Below are 25,408 nucleotides of genomic sequence, written 5' to 3' on the forward strand. Positions count from 1 at the left end.
CAAATGGTACACCTATGCCAAATATAGCTGTTTCTGAATCTTCAGGCTGACAAACGTTGATGAGAATAAACTACTGAACAATAAATACAAAGCTCAAAAAGCTAGACTTATGGGCCCTTTGAGGACTGCATTGTCTGATTTTCTTAGAGGAGATGACATTGGGAGCAATGTTAGATAAACAGGAATTTAGATTTTTAATAGTCCTTTTTTGCCAGCTTACTTTTTAAAAAAAAAATTGTCACTTTTGGAAGGAATGCATTCATTCTCTGCAGGACAAAGAAACTGCGCATTTCTCAATAGCTTGCTGTGAAGATCCTTGACCACAGTGATTAGTTTCTGCTTTTTTAAGATTCTTACTCAACAAAACAAATACAATATTGATGAGAGGCATTTTATTCAGAGTAGTAGCTCAGTGTACAGCTTTTCAAAAAAAAATCAGAATCAAAGTCAAACTTGCTTCAGACTGTTTAACTAAAAGCCTGGCTACCACTTTCATCGTTCAAAAACGTCACCTTTCACAAGCCAATTCAGAGACCAGTACCTTTGTAAATAGGACTGAATATTCTGATGAAATTAGAATATTCAAACTGCAATAAACAGAATATAGATTCTACTTAAATATTTATTCTAAAAACAAACAGAACCTTATGCACCTCACAGGGCACATGGAAGGGATATTACAACATAGATGGAGAAATATTGACAATATGCTAGGAGTACTTCAGGTTGGTCTGAGGTAATGAATGAAATCCTGGAGAACAATTTAAACTCATTACTGTTCCTCATTTTCAATTATCTTAATATGATAATAAATAGAAAGTTAACTCTGCAGATGGTCTCTGAATTGTATAAAAAGTGACCTGCCAAATTGGTAATTAAGTAATTACTTGGGTAAACAAATAGAAAACACAGTCTTTAATGTGAAGTGAGGTATTACATTATAGTACCATATGAAGCAACCACTTCTTCAGTGAAGGTATTGTTGTAGCATAATTACAAAGCTATTATACACAAAACATGCTGTCATTTTAAGTTGAGAAAATATGGGCTTTTGACAGTGTATTGGTAAAACAAATATTGCTTCAGTCTAGGTTTGCCTTGAAAGATTAAGATATTGAGTTAAAATAATTCATGTGCTGAAGCCAAGGCTACATAGGTAAGCCAAAAAAACAATGCAGCTGACAAGAAAAAAGAAATACTACACAATATTAGAAAAATATTCCATGAACTGATTCACAGCACAAAAAACATCTTCTGAAATGCAGAACACACTTTACCAAAGCTGGAATCAATCTTAATCCAGTATGCATTCTATTTGTGCTCATGAACCTGGACAGTACTCTAAAAGCAACAAATCTGAATTTGATCTGGTTCCTTGTTTTATGAATATTTTATGGTAGTGGGTACACTGGGTTAACTTCCAGCATTATTTTAGTGCATTGCAAGAAAGCTTCATATTTATTTGCCAGCAAGATAGTATCACCATGACAACAGATAGAGCCATGTGCCCCTCAACTTCTACCCCATAATTAGCATAAGCTAATTCAAAATAAAATTCATTATGTAAAAACAGATCTAAATATACAAGAAATTGACGACAGGATACTGTGGATATTTAAGAAAATTGAAAAGTAGGCTTGCACTATCCAGTTTTCAATTATCACAATTAGTAACTGGTAATTTCTCAGACAAACAGATATTCAAAAATATCTCCATGACTGCATTGGTCCAGCATTTAATATTTAGTTATAAAGTAACTATATACACTGTTGGCTCCCGCAATATTATAGTTATCAGAATGTGTCATTTAATAGAATTAAGGATATTTTGCCAAGTGATACACAGTACATGATTTACATAATCTGTGATCATTACTACATTGAATATTGAATTCAATGACTGTCAATTTTGGCTTCCAAGCCAAAAAAGTGATAATTGACTGTTCATTTTAGTTTTAGGTTCTTTTTATTAAAGAGGCAAATGTGATTTGGTAATGGGTTTTAGCATTGATGGGGAAAGTGTGCATGCAGATGTTTGTGTATTTCTGTCCATGGTAGAGACATGTCAGTGTGAGGTCATGATATGGTAATAGTGGAAAGGAATGTTACAACTGGAGGGAGGGCACTTAATGTACTTTCTATAAGCATCACACTTAAATTCTGTGACACTTCCTGGTTTCAAAAACTTTATTTAGTTGGGGCATTACAAATCAAGTGCATCTTCCAACATTGCATAATGCCATAGTTATCTATTCACAATCTTGTCAACAGTGTACACTTCCTGCAAGTCTAACATTTACTTTTTTATAATTTCATCAATTGTTTAACTGACTAGAAATAATGGGCAGATCGTACAAAACAAAACTGTCCATAAACTACCACTGAGAAGCCAGAAAGCATACATAAACCAAATCATAATAATAAAAGTTGATATATTAGGACATTTTTAAAACCTGGCACCAAAAGCTACATAAGGAATTACATAGGGATAAAAGCCCTTAATTGTCATCACTCTCCATTTCTAAACAAAGTGTTGTAACATAATGATGATCATCTCCCAAATGCTCCTTTTGAACAAACCCAAGCCAAAAACATCTTTCAACTTCTGAAAAAGTGTTCACTCATCCTTAAATACCATGCCCTCTGACCAAAGTCATTCTTTGTGAGAATGGGCTATTTTAAACACAAGATGCAGTAAATATCAGCTTAATTGGGTCCTTACCCAATGGTTATACACACATTATAGCAAATGCCGTTGGGTATCAAACAGTAGGAATCCTAACTACTTTCACTTCTTAAGGTCAGGGGGGCCAACAGCATTGGTAATTTAATCATTGTCAATCCAACTGAGATCTGTAACAAGACAGAATCTCATGTTCATTTTGACACTGGAATTACAAATAATTTGCAGCCATTACTTATATTAGACATCTGCACTTCAAGAGACATGGATACAAATGCAAGGTTGAAGATTCTCAGACATAGATCAGAATGACCTATGTAATCCTCTGATTCAGGAAAATTCGCAAGTGTTTTCATTCCTGATCAGAATATAGTAAGCAATGCTCCAAATGAATATATCAATTATAACTGACTTAGTTATGTTAGTTTCTGCAATGGAATAGCCTACTAATGGGTGTATGGAACTGTGCAACCGTAGATTAGCAGTCACATTCTTACATTATCGGCTTTAGATAGCATAGTATTATAATTTTCTGAAGGTAACAGATTGTAAATGATGCTATTTAAAGAAATGCAAAAAAATCTTTTGAAGAGGAAGGAAAAATAAAATTCTATTCAAGTTCTACATTCACCACATAGCTGCAATGTGCACATCCTTTCCCATGAGAAAGGACTTGCAATCAATTTGCTCAAATCACTGCGATGATATAGAAATTTGTTTTCAAAGAACCTAGGAACAGAAGTAAACCATTCAGTTCCTTGAGCCTGCCCCACCATTCAATGGGATAATGGTTGATCTATGGCCTAACATCAATTTCTCACTTTGGCTCTATCCATTAAAATCTTCGCTGAACAAAAAATCCTCAAATTTCAATTAACAACTAATCTAGCAAAGGTAGATGCAAATATCTACCAACCTTCATGTACACTAATATTTCTTGACATCTGTCCTGAATGATCGAGCCCTAATATAGACTAATTAACCCTAAATCTAGTTCTAGAATCTCCAACCAATGAAATAGTTTATCTTCACCTACCCCGTCTTTTGTTAATATCTTGACGACTTAGATCAAATGACCCTTTAGCCCTCTAAATTCTAGAGAGAAAAAAAAAGTCCTAATTTGTGTAGTCTCTCCTCAGAACATAACCCCGAAGGCCAGATATTCTTATAAATCTATGATATATTCCTTTGAAGGCCAATATATCCCTTCTAAGATGTGGTACCAGATCTGCTCTCAGTACTCCAGGCAGAATCTAACCAGGATTTGTATAGTTGCAGCATAACGTCTGCACCCTGATACCCCTGTCCTCTAAATATAAAGGCCAGCATTCCATTAGCTTTGATTACTTCCTGACCTGTTTGTGACATTTTAAAGATGCACCTGAACTTCCAAGTCTCTCTGAACATCCACTGTAATTAATTTCTACAAAGTACCCTGGTCTATCCTCTTGTGGTCCCAAATAGATAACCTTTCACAATTACACTTTCATTGTGTCTCAAAAAATGAGATAATTAAAAACTTACTTGAAGGAAAAGACATCTGGTTATGTATTTGCCATGATAAATTGAATGAATATAAACAAGAAAAGTATTTGCCAAAATATGTTATCAACACACTAGTTTTTCAAACATAATATAAATTGTCTTCGAACTTTGAGGGAACTGAAAGGTTTGGTTATAAAAGGGAAAGCAATTACAACTACATGTTGAACATAGAGCTTCAGTAGAATAGATTTCCTCCTTTACTTCTTGTTCAAAAGTTTGGTTACCCAATTTTTCCTCACTTGATTGTTCCTCTTTACTTCTCTAACTGCATCAACATCTTGCTTGGGTATACTTCCAAATATCTATTTGGAGGTTATTCCACACAAGGCCTACATAGCTTAGTCAGTCAGACTCCATTTATAAACCTACTTGTAGCTGTGCTCAATGAATTGTGATCAAAATTGGTTACTCCTTTGGCAAAGTTTCCTCATCCAGGGGTTCTGACTAAGGATTTGTTGATCTACAACTGGAGCAGCATAACCTCTGCAATTGTACTAGGCTATTATCTGAAACAGAAATATTGGAAATCAATGTTATTTAATGTGATTAATATTTGTTTCCTTAATGGTGCACAAAATTACATTCAGAATATTTTAAAAACAGACATCAACGCTAACTGTGCAATTAGATGCAATATTTAATTCAGTTTTCATCCAATTTACATTTAATATAAAAATAAGGCATTGAGCTAGCATTCTACACTGCATTTCAATCAACTTATAGCTTTCTGATTTTGAACCTAGGACCCAAGGCACCATGCACTCCCAATTATTTAATTAAACATAGTTGCATTCATATTTTGCACCAAACTTTCTTCATGAACAGTTTGAATCAATAATCACATTTTAAAATATTTCCAAATGATCAAACAAGCATCAATGCACTTCAAAAGAAGTTACTGCAGACTAATGTTTACGCCCAGTTATTGATACCACAGTCATCAAGCTCTCTATTGTAAATGCAAAATGCAACAGCCAGTTTCACAGTATCTGTTGAAGAAAATGACCCAATGTACACAATAGAATGTGTACATTGGGTCAAACTATTGAAAATGATACTTCAATATCACATTACACCAGCTAGTATAAATTTACAAGTATGCAGATCAGCCCTTCGGTTTTGATGTATGATTCAGGTTAAGGCACTTTCATCAATCAACAGAATTGGCATACTTCTTTGAAAATTGCAAACAATTTTAATTATTGTCTACTTTTCCCAGGATACCTTGAAATCTCTTCCATTTTAAAAATATTTTTCAGGTCCGACAGTAAACTTAAAAATCTGCTAAGGCACTGTAGGCTCTCTTTGGTTCAAGTCTTCCTTTGAGAGACCTTGATTGCAATAACTTTGGAAGGTAGTCTGAAACACAACAAAACTCTTAACTTCATGTATTCTTTTGTGTATATTTCTCAAGCCATGGTGCCGTCCTTCTAGTTTCTGTCTATGTCTCCAGGATCAACTAATAAGAAAGCTAAAAGGCAAAAAAGATAAAGTGGCAGAATTTAAAAGAGATTCAGTTAGCAAACATTCTGGACAAGTTAACTATATGATAACTTTACTAATACATTTTAGAAAAAAGGTTAAAACAAGCAAAATATTCAAAGCAGCTCTTCAGTTCCACTCGTACACAAAACTAAAATCATATAAATTGTTCCTTTGCTTTGCAGAGATGTTAGAAGACTCACCATTATTTTATAAAAGTTATAATGTGGACTTGTAGAATTCCACAGCTCCAGTCTGTGTCTTGGCCTCTGCCATTTCCTAAACAGAAGCATCAAATTGCTCCAGCAGCAAGGAAATCTCAACCAAGAGTCTCCAAATTGGATATATCAAGGGATAAACTAAGTTATTCCAAGAAAAATGTATTTCCTTATGCAACATTAAGGAACATTTCAAACTGTAAATATCTACTCTGGAGTAGTCTTGCCATTTAATCAGAAGTGGGGTTTAATATAAGTACATACTCAAATATGTTTCCATTTGAAATTCAGGCTCTTTCACTGAACCAGCTGCATTTTTGTTCAGCTACATGTACGACAAGCATTTTAATTATCTTTTAAAATGCTCAGGAAATCTGCACTGCTATAAACACGCTTGCCTGAAGAATATCTATATAAATATTCACTCATCTTAGATTAGATTACTTACAGTGTGGAAACAGGCTCTGCGGCCCAACAAGTCCCCATCGACCCTCCGAAGAGCAACCCACCCAGACCCATTCCCCGACATTTACCACTTCACCTAACACTACAGGCAATTTAGCATGGCCAATTCACCTAACCTTCACATCTTTGGATTGTGGGAGGAAACCGGAGCAAACCCACGCAGACACGGGTGGGAACTGAACCCGGGTCTCTGGTGCTGTGAGGCAGCAGTGCTAACCACTGTGCCACCCCTCCCAAAAGCAGAGCTTCAGACTGACAAAAGTTATGTAATGGAGTGCTGTTGGAGGTTAAAGAGCTAAAATTGAAATGCAGAAGTGTAGGCTTCCCAGTTCTCATTCAGATAAGATCAACCGACCTTTTGGGGTATTTATTTTCAAGAATGGAAAGGATTCTCAGAGACCCATTCTTCCAAATCATTAACAAACCAAACAGTCTGCCCAATGAGCAATACTTAGCAGTCAGATTAAAATGAGATTGTAGCATAACACCTTCAAGGTACAGTACCTTAACTCCAATGGTAACTAGTGGATGTTAGAAAAGAGAAGCAGAGATAAACCTAAATAATAGGATTCTCATTGTTATCAATTTGCCATCAGACCATATAATGATGCAGCAGCATGAGAGGGGGGGTTAGAAAGGTAGTACCTTCTGGCTTACCTTGTTGACAACAGGGTAACATCAAAATTTATGAAGTAAAAAAACAGTAAAAGAGGAGGAGGAACAAAATCTACTTGAGACAGACCTCAAAAAACTTGCCTATCGCAACTGCCAATATTTGTGTGTAATGCAATAACCACGTAGCTAATCACAGCTGTGCATAAATTCCACCAAGCTACTAAAATGGATTAAACAGATACTGAAAGAGGAAACCCTGCTAACAGAAATAAAGAGCTACAATGTTTGAAATGGAAAATGCCCGAATACACATCTGACAAATATATAGTTACATTTGACAAAGTATTCAGTCATCATAACATAACTGCATATGCTATCAATAACCTACCGGTATGGATATCCATGGTACTTTGCTCTGAAAATGGACAACATCAGGCTGAAGAAAAACCCAACCAGTCCTAGTCCTGCCACGCACAAAACTGCAAAGAGAAAACACAAAGATGAATCACCATACCACTGCAGCATATTAGTCTACCACAATCACATGAACATTTGAATTCAACAGGTCTTTACTATCCTTTCCGCAAAGTCCATTTTAGCATAAATTTCTCCTGGAGTTATATTGACTATTTCTTCTTCACCCCAGTTCCCTTAATAGACCATTAGTTAAAAAGAGTTTAGGTAGAAATAATTCAGACCAAATTTTCCCCCCCAAGAATACTATGCTAATATGTGCATACGTGGTACTAAACTGTAGGATCTTAGACTGGAAAGAGGACCAGCTGAAAATATAAAATTTTTACCAAAATATATATAGCATTGAAAATGCTAGCAGTTTTCGAACTTGTGGATATATTCACCGAGGCGGGAAGTTGATTTGCAGACGTTCCATCCCCTGTCTAGATGACATCTTCAGTGCTTTGAAACCTCCAAGAAATGCTGCTATGCTGTCTCTTCTGGAATTTATTTGGATCCATTCTGCTACTTCCAGTTGGTTGTTTGTTGTATTGGCCGGTCTAGGTCTATGTTCTTGTTGATGGAATCCGTGGATGACTGCCATGCTTCTAGGAATTCTCTGGCTGTCCTGTTTGGCTTATCTTACGACCATAGTGTTGTCCCAGTCGAATGTGATCCCTGTTATCAGGCATATGGCTACTAGGTACAGCTGGTCGTGGCATTTAGTGGCTAGTTGATTTTCATGGATGCAGATTGTTAGTTGTTTGCCAGTTTGTCCTATATAGTGTTTCGTGCAGTCTTTGCATGGAATTTTGTAAATTTAAGTTTGTCTTGAATATGATGGGTGTAGGGCTTTTGTCCTGTGAGTCATTATCTGAGTGTGGGCTGTCGATTTATGGGCTGTCATGAATCCCAGTAGTCAGAGAACTCTGACTGTCAGTTCTGAGACTTTTTTTTAAATGTAAGGTGGTGTTGCTAGTGAGTTAGGTCGTGGCACATCCTCATCGCATCGTATGTCTGTTAAGCATCTACGGATGAAGTCATGGGGATTTCCGTTCTTGGCAAAGACTCTGTAGAGGTGCTCTTCTTTTTCTTCCCTTTATAGGTCGGGAATGCTGCAATGTGTTGTAGCTGTTTTGAACAGGATCCGAATGCAGTTTCTCATGTGTTTGGGTTGTTGCTGCTGTAATGTAGGACCTGGGTCAGTGTGTATGACTTTTCTGTACACTTTTGTGGTGCATTCACCATTCTCTGTTCACTGTACCATCACATCCAGGAATGGGAGTTGTTGATTGTTGGTTTACTCCTCGCTCGTAAATCAGATCCGTGTGTTGATAATCCAGTGTATGTTCTCTATTTCTGTTCTCTTAATTATAGCAAAAGTGTTGTCCATGTATGTGCTGATATCTATTCCTTAATTGTAAGCATGCAATACTGTACTACATTTAAATCACAATGCCACACACACCTTTACTGACAGCTAATCACTACAAATTCAGAACAGCTTTCTCACTATTATCAAGTGAAGAAAAATTTACAGAAATGCTCATCTTTACACCCTTCCATTCAACATAAGAATGTAACAAGTCTATTTGGTGGATAAACTTACTGTACTTTGTACCATGGATTACTAACAAAATGGATGACAGTTGGATTAATACAAATGGAATAATTATTCTTAATGCATCATGGCCACTATCCACATGCAGGGCATGACAGGACAAGACAGGACAGGACAGACCAGGCCAAAGGGAGCATCAGTGCACACACTACTGATGTTAGTGCTCTGTGCAAGGAATCAGTTAGGAGCAGAAGTGGGGGTTGGATTGGGGGTGGGGACATCTGATTGAATAGTTTGATTAAGTAAATGAACCACTCCTGTTGCTGCAATGCAAGTCAAATTTGTCAACGTGAGGAATAGATAAACTAGTTAAATAATTACTTTCTGCTTTTGCAGAAAAGCCTTCAAGGAGGGGGTAATTGGCTGAAATGTTTGGATGGTTGCAAGTGTGGGAGTTTTATTGAAGTTCTTTAAAAAGCTATTATTAGCTTTTTTAAAATAATAAAGTACTGGCAAAATGAATGTTCAGATAAATAAAATCATACCAATACTTCTCAACTAATCCACTTCAAGTAACTAGCCACAGATGTATTGAGTACTTACTTCTCCTTTTGCCTATTTCCATTTTAGATGTTGCTGCTTCATGAAGAAGTACCATACCTAATGTTATAGCAGCATCTGCATTTGGTAGTTAAGACAAATCATGTATCAAATAAGTTATGCAGCACAAAAACAGACCCTTCAGTTTGATTTGTCTGTGCCGATCAAACATCCCAACCTGACCTAGTCCCATTTGCCAGCATTTGGCCCAAGACCCTCTATTCATCCAGATGCCTTTTTAAATGCTGTAATTGTACCAGCCTTCACCATGTCCTCTGGCAGCTCATTCCATACACACACCACCCTCTGCCTGAAAAAGTTGCCCCTTCGGTCCCTTTTAAATCTGTTCCCCCCTCACTCTAAACCTATGCTCTCTAGCTTTGGACTTCCCCTACCCAGGAAATAGACCTTGCTTATTCATCCTATCCATGCTCATGATTTCATAAACCTCGAGAAGGTCATCTCACAGCCTCCAACTCTCCAGGGGAAGAAGCACCAACCTTTTCAGCCTCTCTCGACAACTCAAAACAGAATCCTAGAATTGTTCTGGAAAACACCTAATCAGGTCCCAGAGATTTATCTACCTTTTTGCATTTTAGGACTTCCACCTCAGGGGATCTTTAAAGTGTACACTTAATGTGCACACATTTACTAAAAACTTACTGTTAAGTGTCAAGGGAATATGTGGTCACTCAAAATATTTTCTCATGATATAAAGTACCACCAATTGTATTACATCTTGGAATGATCATTTCAAGGGAATCCTGGTCTAATTGTTTAGTAACATTTCAAGTGTATCACTTTGGAGTTATCAAAATGAGAAAGTCAACTTTTGATACGAGAAACCAATGTTATTAATTTCCTCAAATTCTGAGGAATTTTTGTTGTCTTTAAAACAGATCTTCACAAGTACCCCTAAAACAGTATAAATGTCTGACCTCTATTTCACTCAATTCTCAAGTTTGTTATGAGCCAGTGTAAGAAAAAGCTCGGCAATAGTTTCCATTATCAAATCTGCAGCAGTTTAGAAGTTTAGAAAGTTACATTCCAGTGGATCACTTAGAATGCTGCCAGACTGATGTTCAAATTGGGCCACTCTTTATGCACTCTTTATATTAAGGAGGCAGCAGCATTTGTTTTGCAAATAGATGGCTCTCGGTACATGTATGTAAATTTAACATGGCAGGGATGAGCACTGGGATAAAGGGAAGAGATACATGACAGGGAGAGGTAAAGTAGCTCTAGAGTAAAATAGTTTAGAAATAGGAAAGATCAGTTGAGGAAAATGTGAGGCAAACTTGGGTTTGGAGAATGCATAGAAAGTGGTAACAATTAAAAATAAGTTGGTGATGAGGCACGAAATGTCATATCGGACTATAATAATAAACAATATCTGGATCAACCAAGATGACCAGGAATGTAGCATTTTGGTTGCAAGGTCTTCTGGAAATACGGGGCGAGAAAATGAATGAACAGAGTGAATGACAAACTGTAAAAGCATTGGAGAAGGATTCTGCAAACATTTCAAAACAACAGTTATATCATTGAGTACATACACCAAGGCCCCCAATTCAAAGGCATGAAATTTGGAGACATTTTATAGACACATTATAAACAAATATAGCGCTTAGTGAAAATAAGAAATGTTATTTTAATAAAGATTGAGAATAACAGGTGGCAATTTGTTTAAGAACTTGTGAGAAATAATCGCCAGAATTCGATCCAACACTACTGCTTTCCACATTTGGTTGGAGGCATATTGATTTCAAGAATGAGGTAAGGAGCATGCGCAACATGTTTTAGTGGGATCATGTAGGTGAAGTCATCCTATCAAGTTTACAGAAGATTTGGAACAGGGCAAGAAATAATCAAGCATAAAAAATTTAACTGGATGATACCTATCTTCAGTTAGGAAGCTACAAATTGATTTAGACAAGGTGGATCAAAATCAAAACATTGATCGGTGTTGCAAAGTTGGATAGAGTACTTGTAGATTGAGGCAAGAACTTAGAATTTGGTGATTCTAAAGTGCTGGGAGAAAGCATTGTGTGGTCCCTTTAAAAGATTGTGCATTTTCTGTGCTTAGAGATTTAAAATGGATGTCTCTGAGTAGCAGCTTGAAAGTTTGCAAGTACACAGAGCAACCGAATTGAAACATTTATATCAAAAGGCAGTACAGTTAGCAGGCCAAGCAGTAGGTTTTTTTTAAACCATGACAACAATATTTCAAATGTAGCCAATTTGAGCCAGGTACTCAATTACCAAATCCTATTACAAGAAATATTGATATGTCACCACAGGTAGAAAAAGATAGGGGGAGCTGGACAAAGACCCCAGATCTAGTTGCCATCTGCCAGAGCTAGTGATCCTCCGCTCTCACAAGAGAATCGCTAGCTCTCATAGCCTCCTTTGTGTCTTAGGGAAAGCAGCATCTAAGTATCAACGGCACAGCTAGTTAATATTCTGGACAGAAGAACTAAGGGAGGAGGCACAGAACATTCCGGAAGACATAACCTGGCTGTAATTTTGAGTGTGTAAATTCTTTTTATGAGTAGGACTTGTACTTATTGGAACAGCATAACACTGGAATCTTGCTTTATTCAGACAGTTAGAAGGGATTTATTCGGTTCATTAAGAGTTTAGTTAATTTGTTCACTGTTAGAGTTAGATAAGTAGATTGCTACTTGTTGACTTTAAAGTGAGTGTAGGGGTTTTTATTTTATTTAACCACTAGAAGTTGCCAAAAAGCAGGTTATACCACTTTTCGCACTGAGGGTTTTGGATTTAGTTCTCGGGTGGGGGTTGGGGGTTAACCTCCCCTTTATAATAATAGACTAAATAGTGACTCAACAACGGAAGGTTAGAATAGGTACATGCCCGAAAGAGAAAAAAGGAAAAGGATACCCAAAACTAGATTTCTCTGAATAACACAAGATAGAATAAGGTGGTTAATGACAAATGTAAAAGGTTCATAAAACTATAAAGACTAAAAGATAAAAAGATGCAATGCTTCAGTGGTTGACGTTAGGAACACGGTCCTGGACACAGCTGCATAATTTGAAAATTTAAATGTTATAAGGCACTTGAATGGTCAGACAGGCAAAACTGCAGAATAAGTTTAAGAAGTGTGGAGTGATATGTTTAGATAGGAAGAATGGGTGGGAGCAATACAGACTAAATGATAAATTTTAAAGACTGTCAAGAACAGAAAGTTGTGGGTGTATTTTATAAAATTAATTTCTGGGATATATGCATTGCTAAGTCAGCATTTATAACCCATCTCTAATTGCTCAGAAGGCAGTCAAGCATATTACTATGGGGGTAGAGTCACAAGTAGGCCAGACTAGGTAAGGATGGCAGATTTCCTTGCCTACAGGACATTAGTGAACCAGATGGATTTTAACAACAATTGACAGTGACTACATGGTCACATTTTGGCTAGCTTTTTATTCCAGAGTTTTAGTGAACTCAACTGGGCAGAGAGAAGGGGGTCAAAAACAGGATAAACCAAGGTCCAGAATCAAGGGCACAACACTTCATCTTCAAATGGGCAGAGAGTCAGCAACAAGATAAAACGAGCTCAGGATCAGAGTGGAGAGGTTAACATGGAGACAGCAAATAGAAGTGAGTTTGGTTAACAGTTGCAGCTTCAGTGGATCGTTGCTTGGAAATACAAATACAAAGTGGTGGGTTAATGGGCTTGAGATTTTTTTTGAAAGAAGCAATTAACTGAGAAACAACAGGAATAAATGACAAATCGGGGCCAATATACTTCTGTAATATAAGAAAGCAAAATTGGGACAAGGGAAATAAGTTAATTGTATGCTTACAAACTTTATTTTTCAGAAAGCGAGTAACTAGGGGGTTTAAGGGAAGTTGTAGCAGCAGAGCTCACAGATGTGATATACTCATCTTGTGCTACGTGGCAAATCATGAAAGCTTTAATTGACCTTGGTACCGACATGTGCCGGAAGGGCGTCCAGCTGCAACTTCTGGCTAACTGCATTTTGAAGCTGGAGCTGTGGGTGAATTCACTGTGGATCATCTGTGATATTGAGCACGTCCTGGATAACATGTTCAACAAGATGGCCACACTACAGGTTAAGACTGACAGGCAGAAATAGCGTGAGTGACCACCAGCCAGAGTCGAGGAAGGCAGGTAGTGCAGGAGTCCCACAGTCATCCCCTTTTCTAATATATATACCATTCCGAGTACCTAAAACCGGTCTTCCAATTTTAGACTCCCCCACCAGAGTAAAAAGATCTTGGCTTTTCACCCGATCCATGCCCCTCATGTTTTTTTTAATATAAATACCCCAGTCTCCAACACTTCACGGAAAATAGCCCCAAACTATTCAGCCTCTGCTTATAGCTCAAATCCTCCTGGCCAGCACCTACTTATTAAGTTCTTACGAAAACACAACACTTCATTTAGCTAAATTAAACTCCATCTGCCACTCCTCAGCCCACTGGCCCTTCTAATTAAGGTCCCATTGAACTGAGAATTTTCTAAACTGTCCACTACACCACCTATTTTGGTGCCATCTGCAAACGTACTAAACAAACCTCTTGGATCCACATACAAATAATTTATATTAGTGACAAAAAAAAGTAGTGGATCCAGCACCCTGCCTCTCCTAACCTTTGATGAATGGTAGGACCCTGTGAAGCACAGAATCAGAGGGACCATAGTGTGCACATTCCCTGGTCACTTAAAGCAACAGGATAGGTAGGTAGAGTGGTTCAGGCAGCATATGGGATACTTCCCTTATTTAGCTGAAGCACACAGAGTTCAAGGACAGGGAGGTTTGTTGGAACAGTATAGAGAGCTAACTAGGCCACAGCTACAGTATTGTGCGCGATTCTGGAATTCACATTATTGGGAGGGATGTGATAAAAATGAAGATTTACCAGGATATTGCCTGGGCTGGAGAGTTTTTGTAATGAGAACAGATTGGCTAGATTAGGGTAGTTTTCTTTGCAGAGGAAACTGAAGGGGGGATATGATTGAAATATGTAAAATTATGAGGGGCACAGACAGGAAGGAACATTTCTCCTTAATGGAAGGATCAATGGCTAGGGGGCAGAGATTTAAAGTAAGAAGCAGGAAGTTTAAAGGGGAAAAAAAAATCATCCATAAGGGAGTGGGAAGTTGGAACGGACTGCCTGCAGGGGTGGTAGAGGCAGAAATGCCCATTACATTTTAGTAGTATTTAAATGTACACTTGTAATGTCAAGGTACACAAAACTATGGGCCAAGTGCTAGAAATTGGGATTAGAATAGTTAGGTGTTGGTTTTTGCGAAAACAGGCTGAATGGGCCAATGGGGCTTTTTCTCAACTGTAGACCTCGACGACTCCACAAATTAAAATTTTACCATCGCCATAACATTTGCCTCGGGTTCTGGATTGCTAGTCCAGTAACATTACTGCTGTGTGTACACAAATTTTTAAAACTATCAGAACAAGTGAAGAAAATTATTTAAATAAAAGTACATGGGCTGCTTCGCTCTATTAAAAGGGGTAAAGCATGGAATTTATGCCAAGCCTTTCGAAAACATTTCAGATGAAGTTCTGGGCACTACACGTTAAATGAGTCAAGATCTTAGAGGATGCAGGAGAAAATTCCTAGAACGCTACTAGAAATGAACGACTTAAGTTGAAAGACTGTAGAAGTTGTTCTGCTTAGAGATGGTATGAGGAGTTTTGATAAAAACATTTTATGCACAGTTTGAATTGAGCAAATAAGCAGGAACCATGTCCCATTGTAGAACATTTAGCAAATGAACGCCATAGATTTACAGTGTTTGGCAAAGCACCTGAAGGAACGGGAAATTGGGCAAATACTTAAAAGAAAGAAAACAACAGGTAAAGAATGTGTAAATTAACTAGATAGGTCTACAAACACAGAAGGAGAAAGTGAGGACTGCAGATTCTGGAGATCAGGGTCACGAGTGTGGTGCTGGAAAAGCACAGCAGGTCAGGCAGCATCCGAGAATTGGGAGAATCTACATTTTGGGCATAAGCTCTTCATCAGGAATGAGGCTTGTGGGCAGGGGGGGGAAATGAGATAAATGGGAAGGGGAAGTAGCTGAGAATGCAATATGTAGATGAAGGTGGGGGAAGAAGGTGATAGGTCAGAGAGGAGGGTGGAGCGGATAGATGGGAATGATGATGGACAGGTCAAGATGGTGGTGCTGAGTTGGAGGCTTGGGATTGGGATAAGGTGGGGGGATAAATGAGGAAACTGGTGACAGCCACATTAATCCTGGTGTGGTTGCAGGGTACTAAGGTGAAAGATAAGGCATTCTTCCTCCAGGCGTTGGGTGGTGTTTGGCGATGGAGGCAGCCCAGGGCCTGCATGTCCTTGCTGGAGTGGGAGGGGAGTTGAAGTGTTCAACCATGGGGCGGTGGGGTTGTTTGGTGCAGGTGTCCCAAAGATGTTGTCTAAAACGATCCCCAAGTTGGCGTCCTATCTCCTTGATGTAGAGGAGACCACTTCGGATGCAATGGATACAGTAAGGGACATTTGTGGAGTACAGGTAAATTTCTGTCTGATGTGAAAGGATCCTTTGGGGCCTTGAATGGAGGTTGGTGGGGAGAGAGAGAGCGTGAGAGAGAGCGAGCGCAAGAGACAGACAGACTAAGGGGGACAGGATCCTCAAATGCTGTCTGACCTGTTGTGCTTTTCCAGCACCCCACACTCTACTACAAATACAGAAGTCACAGAACACCAGATTATACTCCCACAGGGTGATTTGAAACCATAAGCTTTCACAGTGCTGCTCCTTCATTGGATGAAATCTTCACCTAACAAAGGAGCAGCACTCTGAAAGCTTGTGATTTCAAATCAATCTATAACTTCTGACTTTGTCCACCACTGGCACCTCCACATCAGATCTACAAACAGACAGCACAGACCTAATGGGCTGAATAGCTTCCTTTGGTACTGAATCAGGATAGGATTTTGAAATCTGATTGATTTCCCCGAAATTGTAGATAAAGCCAATTTTAATTTTATTTTGCTCTCATTGACCTTTATACTTTGTACATGTCCCATTCTAATTACTTTTCCTTCAGCATTTTGTACCATTTCTTCCAGCCAAGTAATATTCAAGATAAGTCATAAATAGTGTAGAAATCTTTGATTCATGAACCCGTCCCAAACCCTCTCCTTGTGGTACCGTGCCTCAGCTCTCCTATTCTTGGATTTATCACCAGATTTCATGTTCAATCACTAGCAGCTGAGTCCACATCCGTCAACGAGCAAACCAAACTCCGTTTCAGACTGGCAACCTTGCAAGGTGACTACATTTTCATAAACAAGTAAACCAGAAGTAGAAATGTACATAAATAGGGGCCTCACCAAAAATGATAAACTGTAAATAATAATGGTCATTAATATTTCTTTTCTGTTCAGCTTTTCAATATATAGAACAAAGTGTTACAATGAAGGCCAAAGGATACTCAGCAAAATAACAATGTGTGTTTCAGCTACAAATTGTGCTTGACTGTTTCCGTGAATGTAACTCTGTAAATGAGAAAGTAACAAATGATTAAAGGCTTATTAATTCAAGGTTACAATTAAAGCAACTTACAGCTTTAGTAGTTTACAAAATAGTGCAATGTACTAAGGATCATCACAGAATTCTTAGCAGAAATTCATGAGCAGAAAATCAAAATCATGAAAATACAACAGCACAGAAGAAAACAATTTAGACAGTCAGATATGTCAGCTGTCAACAATAACAAATGTACAAGTCCCATTCCCCATCTAATCCTTGTAGTGCTGTAAATTTCCTCAAGTGCTTATCCAAATTGCGTGCAAAAGCTTAGTTGAATCTGAATCTATCCCACACACAGGCTGTGCACATGAAATCCTAACCATCTATAACTGTATAATATTTTCATGTCATTGATATATACATATATATATAAAAATAAAATAAAAACACAAACCATACAAAGAGTAGACAACAGATGAACCTCAGAGAAAGAAACACCATCAACTGGAAATTCTCTTCCTGACTTGGACATGTATCACTGTTCCTTCATGTCTCTGGGTCAAAAATCCTGTAATTTCTTCCCTTTGGGCATTGTGGTTTACCTATAGCACATGGACTGCAACAGTTCAAGAAAGCAGCTTACCACATCTGGAGGACAACTAGGTATGGGCAATAAATGCTACACCCACATCCTATAAGATAATTATAAAAAAGGCCACTAAGCCCTTCAATTCTGCTCCACTCTCCAATATGATCAATGCTAAATTGAATACAACCTCAAATCTTAATTTCCACATACCCCTAATGATCTTTCAACAGCCTGCTAAACAAAAATCTACCTTGGCCTTAAAGAAAAAAATCAAGAACACTCTTGCTGAAAACACAGACCTCAAAGAGAAGGGGTCTTAAATAATTCTGCTGGTTAAATATGCAGCCACCAATTTTTAAGTAGAGATCCCCAGTTCTTCACACAAGAGGAAAATGCATCTTATCAAAGTAATTTGTTGAACTACTCAAGTCAAGTTCTACTTCTCAAATTCCTTGCTAGCAGGGTCAGTTTCTCTCATTCATCTGTCTTGATGCTACACAATTTTGAACATCTCCATCAAAACCCCTTCTAACCTTGTCCTCACGATCCAAATAACTGAAGTCTCTCATTCACTGAACTGGTGAAAATCTTTTCTGTCTCCATAGCCTTTCTAAAGTGTTGTGCCAAGAATTAAATACAACACTCCAGTTGAGGCTGAACTAGTGTGTTATAAACAAACATTATTTTACTTTACTCTTTTTCAGGATGTGGGCATCACTGGCTGGGCAAGCATTTATTGTGCATCCCCAATTTCTCAAGAAGCTGATGAGCACCCTTCTTGAACCAGTGCAGTCCATTAGGGCAAATATAGCAACAGCGCTATCAGAAAAAACTTCCAGGATTTTAATCTAGCAAGTGAAGAAACAACAATCAAGTACTAAATCATAAGTGTACAATTTGGAGGGGATGTTCTAAGTCTTGTTCTCAGGCATCCACTGCTCTTGTCCTTCTACCTAGAAGTCACAGTTCAGGGAGAAAGCGAGGACCTCTGATCTCCAACATCTGCGTCGAGTGTGGGTTGCTGGAAAAGCTGGAAGGGCTTCCTGATGAAAGGCTTATGTCCGAAACGTCAACTCTCCTGCTTCTCGGATGCTGACAGACCAGTTGCGCTTTTCCAGTGCCACACTCTCTACTCAGCTCAGAGCATGCTATTCAAAGAAGCGTGAAGAATTGCTGTAGTACAACTGCTAGATGGTACACACTGCTGTCATTGTCCTTTAGTGCTGAAGAAGTGAATATTCAAGGTTGTGGATTGAGCAATCAAACTGTATTGTACTGGAAGACGTCAAGATCTTATTGTGTTTTAGTGTGTTGTTGGAATTTTATTAAGAATGGACAGAAATAGAGTTTACTGTTGTGATCATCAGAACTAATTTGATGAAATGGCATTGTCCAAAAACTAACTTTTTCTCTTTCCACACGTGCTGTCAGACCCACCATGAATTCCCGGCACAACGTTTTTAATTTTAGGTTTTGTTTTTTAAAAAATCAGTCCTGAAATTTTTCAATGACCTAAGGTGAATCGATTTTATCAGGGGTTTATACAGGAAGGAACGATGGCTGAACATGTAAGGGAGAGTATTCCATATTTTACACAAGCCTGTGTGAAGAAGTACACTTTAATATCACCTTTGACCTATCTAGTTCTTGCCTGAAGATTGCAATGGATTCCTTCACCAAAGTTTCTGTCTACCATACCAGAGTGTTATGGACCAGACCAAACCCCTTCAAAATATCTTAATATGATAGCCTGGATCCTAACTTTTATTTATTTTAAAATTTAAGTACAAGGTGTTGCCTTTCAAACGCAATTTGATTGGTCAAACTACTCTACTTCCGGAACACACTTTTTATAATACAGTTAAAATACAAACAAATTACTACTAATTAACTGTTCCAATATAATAACATCCCAAAAACACACCCTTGGCAAAGGCAAATTCATTAGAATATATTGTCTCACATACAATTCTAGCAACAGGAAGAGAACCCCAGATTTAGCTGTGAGAGCCAGAGGAATAAGAGCTTCCACATCCAGCTTCAAGACCTCAGCTGAAAACTAAAATTACGAATTCTAGTTCTGTGGGAGCTTGACCCCATCCATTCAGGCTACTTCTATTGTTCCAAATTCAATAAACCCCAAGGTGTCACAAGCTGTTTACTCTGTTGGCTTTGAGCAGACCACCCATCACCTCTATCTCAGCTTCATTTAAAAAAAGAACAAAATACACCTCTTAAAGCCATAGTATTGTCAATAGTCATGGAGTCATCAGCACAAAAACAGACCCTTCACCAATTCGTCCACGACAACCAGACATCTCAATCTGACATAGTCCCATTTGCCAGCATTTGGCCCAGATCCTTCCAAATCCTTCCCATTCATATACCCATCCAGATGCCTTTTAAATGTTACAATTGTACTAACCTCCACCACTTCCTCTGGCAGCTCATTCCATACACACACCACCCTCTACGTGATAAACTACCCCTTCGTCAGTTTTAAATCTCACCTTGAACCTGTGCCCTCTAATGTTAGACTCCCCTACCCTTGGAAAACAACACTGCCTATTCATTCTATCCATGCCCCTTATGGTTTTAGTGATCGCTTAAGGTCACCCCCTCAGTCACCGATGCTCTAGGGAAAAAGGCCCCAGCCTATTCAGCCTCTCCTTGTAACTCAAACCCTCTAATCCTGGCAACATCCTTATAAATCTTTCTGCAACCCCAAGTTTAACAACATCCTTTTTACAGAAGAGCAGCCAAAACTATACAGGATTCTAAAAGCGGCTTCTGCAATGTTCTATACAGCCACAACAACGTTCCTGCTCCTGTACTCAGTGTTCTAATATCTTTCCAACTCCTCTAATTGTTGTAAACACCTCAGGAAGATTATCTCGGTTAGAGGAGGCGGTCATTCAGCCTGCATCCAAATTATCAAGTCCCTTAAGAATTTCAATTAAAAATCGCCTCTCATTCTTTAAATGCCAATAATTACAGAACTAATCCATTCAACCCCTCCTCAAAAGACGGTCCCTCCATACCTGGTATCAGTCTAATGAACCTGCTATGGACTGCCTCTAACGCTAATTTAATCTCTCTTTAGGTAAGGTGCTGAAAACTGTTCATTGCATGCCAGCTGGAGTCTGACCAGTGCCTTATATAATTTTAGCAAGACAACCTTTATATATATATAAAAATAAAATATATATATATATACATACATACATACATACACACACACACACACTAGTCCCTTTAAAATAAAAGGATAATATTCCATTTTTTTTCCCTACTACCCAGTGCACTTGTTTGCTAGCTGGAGAGATTTAGGGAATGGTGACTTCTAAATCCCCCTGTTTTGTAGATTTCTGAAATCTTTCTCCATTTAAATAACATGCCAAAGTGCATAAACTCACATTTTCCCTCCACTGTATTCTATCAGCTTTCACCACTTGCTTAAGCCGTTTATACCCTCTATAGATATTGTGTCATCATCACTTGCGTTCCCACCTGTGTCATCTACAAAGCTAGCTACAGTACATTCACTTTCCTCATCAAAGCAATTAGTATATTGTAAATAATTGAACCCAACACTGATCCATGTGGCACACCACTAGTAAGAGGTGTCATCCTGAAAAATGCCCTCATCTCAAAATGTCTTTCTTCTATCCATGCCAAGATAGTAGTCAACACTACAGAAGTCTTGTTTTATTAAGCAATCCAATGTGTCGTACCTCATTAATATACAGATCCACTGTTTCTCCTTCATCTACATACTTGCTACCTGCTCAAATAATTCTAATACATTTATCAGGCATGATTTCCAATTCATGAAGCCAGTCGGATTCTGTTTGATCATATTATGTATTTCTAAATGCTCTGCTAATACGTCCTTTACCTCAGACTAAGATTTTCCCAGTAACGTACAATTCAGCTAATTGGCCTACAGTTGCCTGTTTTTGTCTCTTTCCCGTTTCAAATTAAGGTGTTACATCAACAGTTTTCCAATCCTCTGGGACTTGAAGATTACTACAAATGTATCCAGTATCTCTTGTGACAATACTATGACTTTAAGAGGTGTTTTTGTCCTTTTATTTTAAAATAAAACAAGGTTTAGACAGAGGGACCAAACAGTCTGCTCAAAGCCAATAAACAGCTCAAGACCTTGGGTGATTTTCTTTTAAAAAGACATTGGAGCAATAGAAGCAACCTAAATGTGCAGGGTCAAGCTATCACAGAACTAGAATTTTAATCTAGCTTTCAGTAGCTATTGGGGTTGTGAAAGACGCTACATCTTTCTCTACTACAGCTAAAAGCTTGGATGCTCTTCCTGCTGCTAGAATTGCACGAGAGACAATGTTACTGAATTTGCCTTTCCCAAGGGTGTGCTTACAGGAGGTTACTATACTGGAATAGTTAATTAGTAGTTTATTTTTTGTTAAATATTTCAATTGACTTCTACTTAAGTCAATTATTTTATTTAGTCTGTATTTTAACTATAGTGTATGATAAAGTACATTTTGTTTCAAGCCTGACAGTTTGATCAATCGAATTGCATCTGAACTGCAACACTAAAATAAGAAAACGTTAGCCTAGATTGTATCTCCTTGGCATGTTTTGAGGGGAGAAAGTGAGGACTGCAGATGCTGGAGATCAGAGCTGAAAATGTGTTGCTGGAAAAGCGCAGCAGGTCAGGCAGCATCCAAGGAACAGGAGAATCAACGATTTGGGCATAAACTCTTCTTCAGGAATGAGGAAAGTGTATCCAGCAGGCTAAGATAAAAGGTAAGGAGGAGGGACTTGGGGGAGGGGCGTTGGAACTGCGATAGGTGGAGGGAGGTCAAGGTGAGGGTGATAGGCCAAAGTGGGATGGGAGCGGAGAGGTCAGGAAGAAGATTGCAGGTTAGGAAGGCGGTGCTGAGTTCGAGGGATTTGACTGAGACAAGGTGGGGGGGAGGGGAAATGAGGAAACTGGAGAAATCTGAGTTCATCCCTTGTGGTTGGCGGGTTCCCAGGCAGAAGATTAGGCACTCTTCCTCCAACCATCGTGTTGCCATGGTCTGGCGATGGAGGAGTCCAAGGACCTGCATGTCCTTGGTGGAGTAGGAGGGGGAGTTAAAGTGTTGGGCTACGGGGTGGTTGGATTGGTTGGTCTGGGTGTCCCAGAGGTGTTCTCTGAAACGTTCCGCAAACGTTCCAATATAGAGGAGGCCACAGGCTTTGGTCTGGGTCCATAACACTACATAATACTTTCTTTTAACATCCTAGGATACACTTTTTAGGGATAGTCAGCAAGGCTTTATGCAAGGATATTCTGGTCTCAAACTTCATTGAGTTTTCTCAGGAAATGACAAAGATGATTGATAAGAGTAAAGTGGGTGTAGTCTACATGGACTTTAAAGTAGTTAACAAGGTTCCTCTTGGTAAATTGGTGACTCTGCAAGTTACATACTAAACTGGCTCAGCCAGGACGACAGAGGGAAACTGTGGAGAGGTGTTTTTCTAACTGAAGGTCTGTGATCTGTTGTAATTCACAAGCATCAATCCTGTGGAGTTTGCAGATGATACAAGAATTGCTGGCTTTGTTGATAGTGAGGAAGGATCTCTAAGGTTGAAACAGAATATAGATCAGCTGGAACGCTGAGCAGAGAAATGGTAGGTGGCATTTAATCTGGACATGAAGAGGTCCATTTGACCTCCCAAAATGGGAAAGGAAAGTATGCTGTAAATGGCTGGACCATTAGGAGTATTAATATACAGAGGGATCTTGGAGTCCTAGCCCACAACTCTTTGAAACTGGCAACACAAATGGATAAGGTGGTAAAGGTAGCATATTACACACTTGCCTTCATTGGTAGGAGCATGGAGTAAAAATGTTGGCACATGTTTTCGAGTCAGAGATGAACAGCACGAACACCGACCCTTTGATCCAACTTGTCCATCCTGATCAGATACTCTAAAATTAATCTAGATCAACATGCTAGCATTTAGCCCCGTACCCCCTCTAAACTGTTCCTATTCATACAACGTGCCTTTTAAATGTTGTACCAGCATCCACCACCTCTAGCAGCTAATTTCATACACACACTACCCTCAGAGAGAAAAAGTTGCTGCAACGGTTTTAAGATTTTGGTCAGGTCACATTTGAAGTATTGTGCGCAATTCTGGTCACTGCACTATATGATGGATGTGGAAGCTTTGGAGAAGGTGCAGAGGAGATTTACTAGGACACTGCCTAGATTGGATTGTGTTAGCTGCAAAGAGAGGTTGGACAAACTTGGATGTTTTCCCCTCAAACATCAGAGACTGAGGAGAAAGTGAGGTCTGCAGATGCTGGAGATCAGAGCTGGAAATGTGTTGCTGGAAAAGCGCAGGTCAGACAGCATCCAGGGAACAGGAGAATCGACGTTTCTGAAGAAGGGCTTATGCCCGAAACGTCGATTCTCCTGTTCCCTGGATGCTGTCTGACCTGCTGCGCTTTTCCAGCAACACATCAGAGACTGAGGGGCAAACTGATAGAAGTATATAAAATTATGAGAAGCATGGATAGGGTAGATAGTGGAATCTCTTTCCCAGGGTGAAAATGTCAAATACTAGGGGACATAGGTTTAAGGTGATGCGGAAAAAATTTAAAGGAGATACGCGAGGGAAGTTATTTTACATGGAGTTTAGGAGGCACGGAAATGCACTACAGGGTAGGTAAGAGAAGCGGATAGGATCACAAAGTTTAAGAGGGTTAGGATTAGACATTTAGACAGACATGAACATGCAGAGAATAGAGGAATACAGACTATGTGTCAGCATATGGGATTACTTGAGAATCGCATCATGTTTAACACAGATATGCTGGGCCAAGGGGCCTGCTCCTGTAGTACACTGTTCTGCAGAGAGAAATAGAGTTGACATTCCAGGCCCATGCCTTTCTTCAGAACTGAAGAGAAACAGAAATGTAAGAGATTTTAAACCAGTTAACTGAGAAGACAGGAAGAACAAAGGAGAAGTCTGTGACAGGGTAGAGGCTAAAGGAAATAAAATTTTAAAATATTTCATGATTCAACAACCAAAAATTGGCAATAGTTATAAATATAGTTAATAAACAAAGGTGATGCCCAAATGAGGCACAATTACTATAAAAAATCTTCATGTGTTAGGAAGGTATAAAGAAAGTAAAGGCCATCAGCCTATTGAAACAAAAAAAAGGGAATAACTGGATGTAGGTTATGATCAAAATTGTTGAACTAAACATGGATTCCTATAGGCAACCATGTGCAGTTCGAAAGAAAGTCTTGCTCTTTAAGCTTGCACTCGACTTTAACTGGAACACTGTTGCAGGTCATGGATAGCAAGGTCAAGATGGGAACAAGTTGAAGAATTAAAATAACAAAGAATCAGAACCTCAGGGTCTGATGGAAGTGTTATGCAAAGCAGTCATCCACTGTGCATTTAGTCATGAGGAGCAAATACAATGTATTAAATTGAAATTAGTACAGGTAAATTGCTGTTGCCCTTAAAAAGTATCTTTGGAGCCTTGGACATGAGATGAAAGGGGACGACAGGGCACTTGTTATACATCTATGCTTGTACAATGAGGAGAAAATAGGGAGGGGGGAATGTTAGGGATGACAAAGGCAAGGACTAGGATTTGCAGGGAGAATGCTGTTAGGGGAGGGCAGGGAAAAATGTGTGCTCAC

The 25,408-nt window shown here is 38.7% G+C and overlaps 1 protein-coding gene across 2 annotated transcripts in view; it reads right to left on the minus strand.

Moving 5' to 3' along the window:
- Positions 1-377: 377 nt before the first annotated feature.
- Positions 378-25,408, minus strand: part of LOC122557355 (dolichyl-diphosphooligosaccharide--protein glycosyltransferase subunit MAGT1) — a 52,674-nt gene continuing 27,643 nt past the window's right edge. For both annotated transcript variants that reach the window (XM_043704984.2, XM_087991920.1), the window contains exons 7-10: positions 17,091-17,154; positions 9,628-9,702; positions 7,396-7,486; positions 378-5,698 (exon numbers count right to left, since the gene is read on the minus strand). In XM_043704984.2, coding sequence (XP_043560919.2) covers positions 5,683-5,698; positions 7,396-7,486; positions 9,628-9,702; positions 17,091-17,154 — 246 coding nt within the window. In that variant the 3' untranslated portion in view covers positions 378-5,682. The remainder of the gene's footprint in view (positions 5,699-7,395; positions 7,487-9,627; positions 9,703-17,090; positions 17,155-25,408) is intronic.

This window comes from Chiloscyllium plagiosum, unplaced genomic scaffold (genome assembly GCF_037043375.1).
Source record: "Chiloscyllium plagiosum isolate Xiang-an unplaced genomic scaffold, Cpla_swu_hap1 HiC_scaffold_11, whole genome shotgun sequence".
Classification (NCBI taxonomy): Eukaryota; Metazoa; Chordata; class Chondrichthyes; order Orectolobiformes; family Hemiscylliidae; genus Chiloscyllium; species Chiloscyllium plagiosum.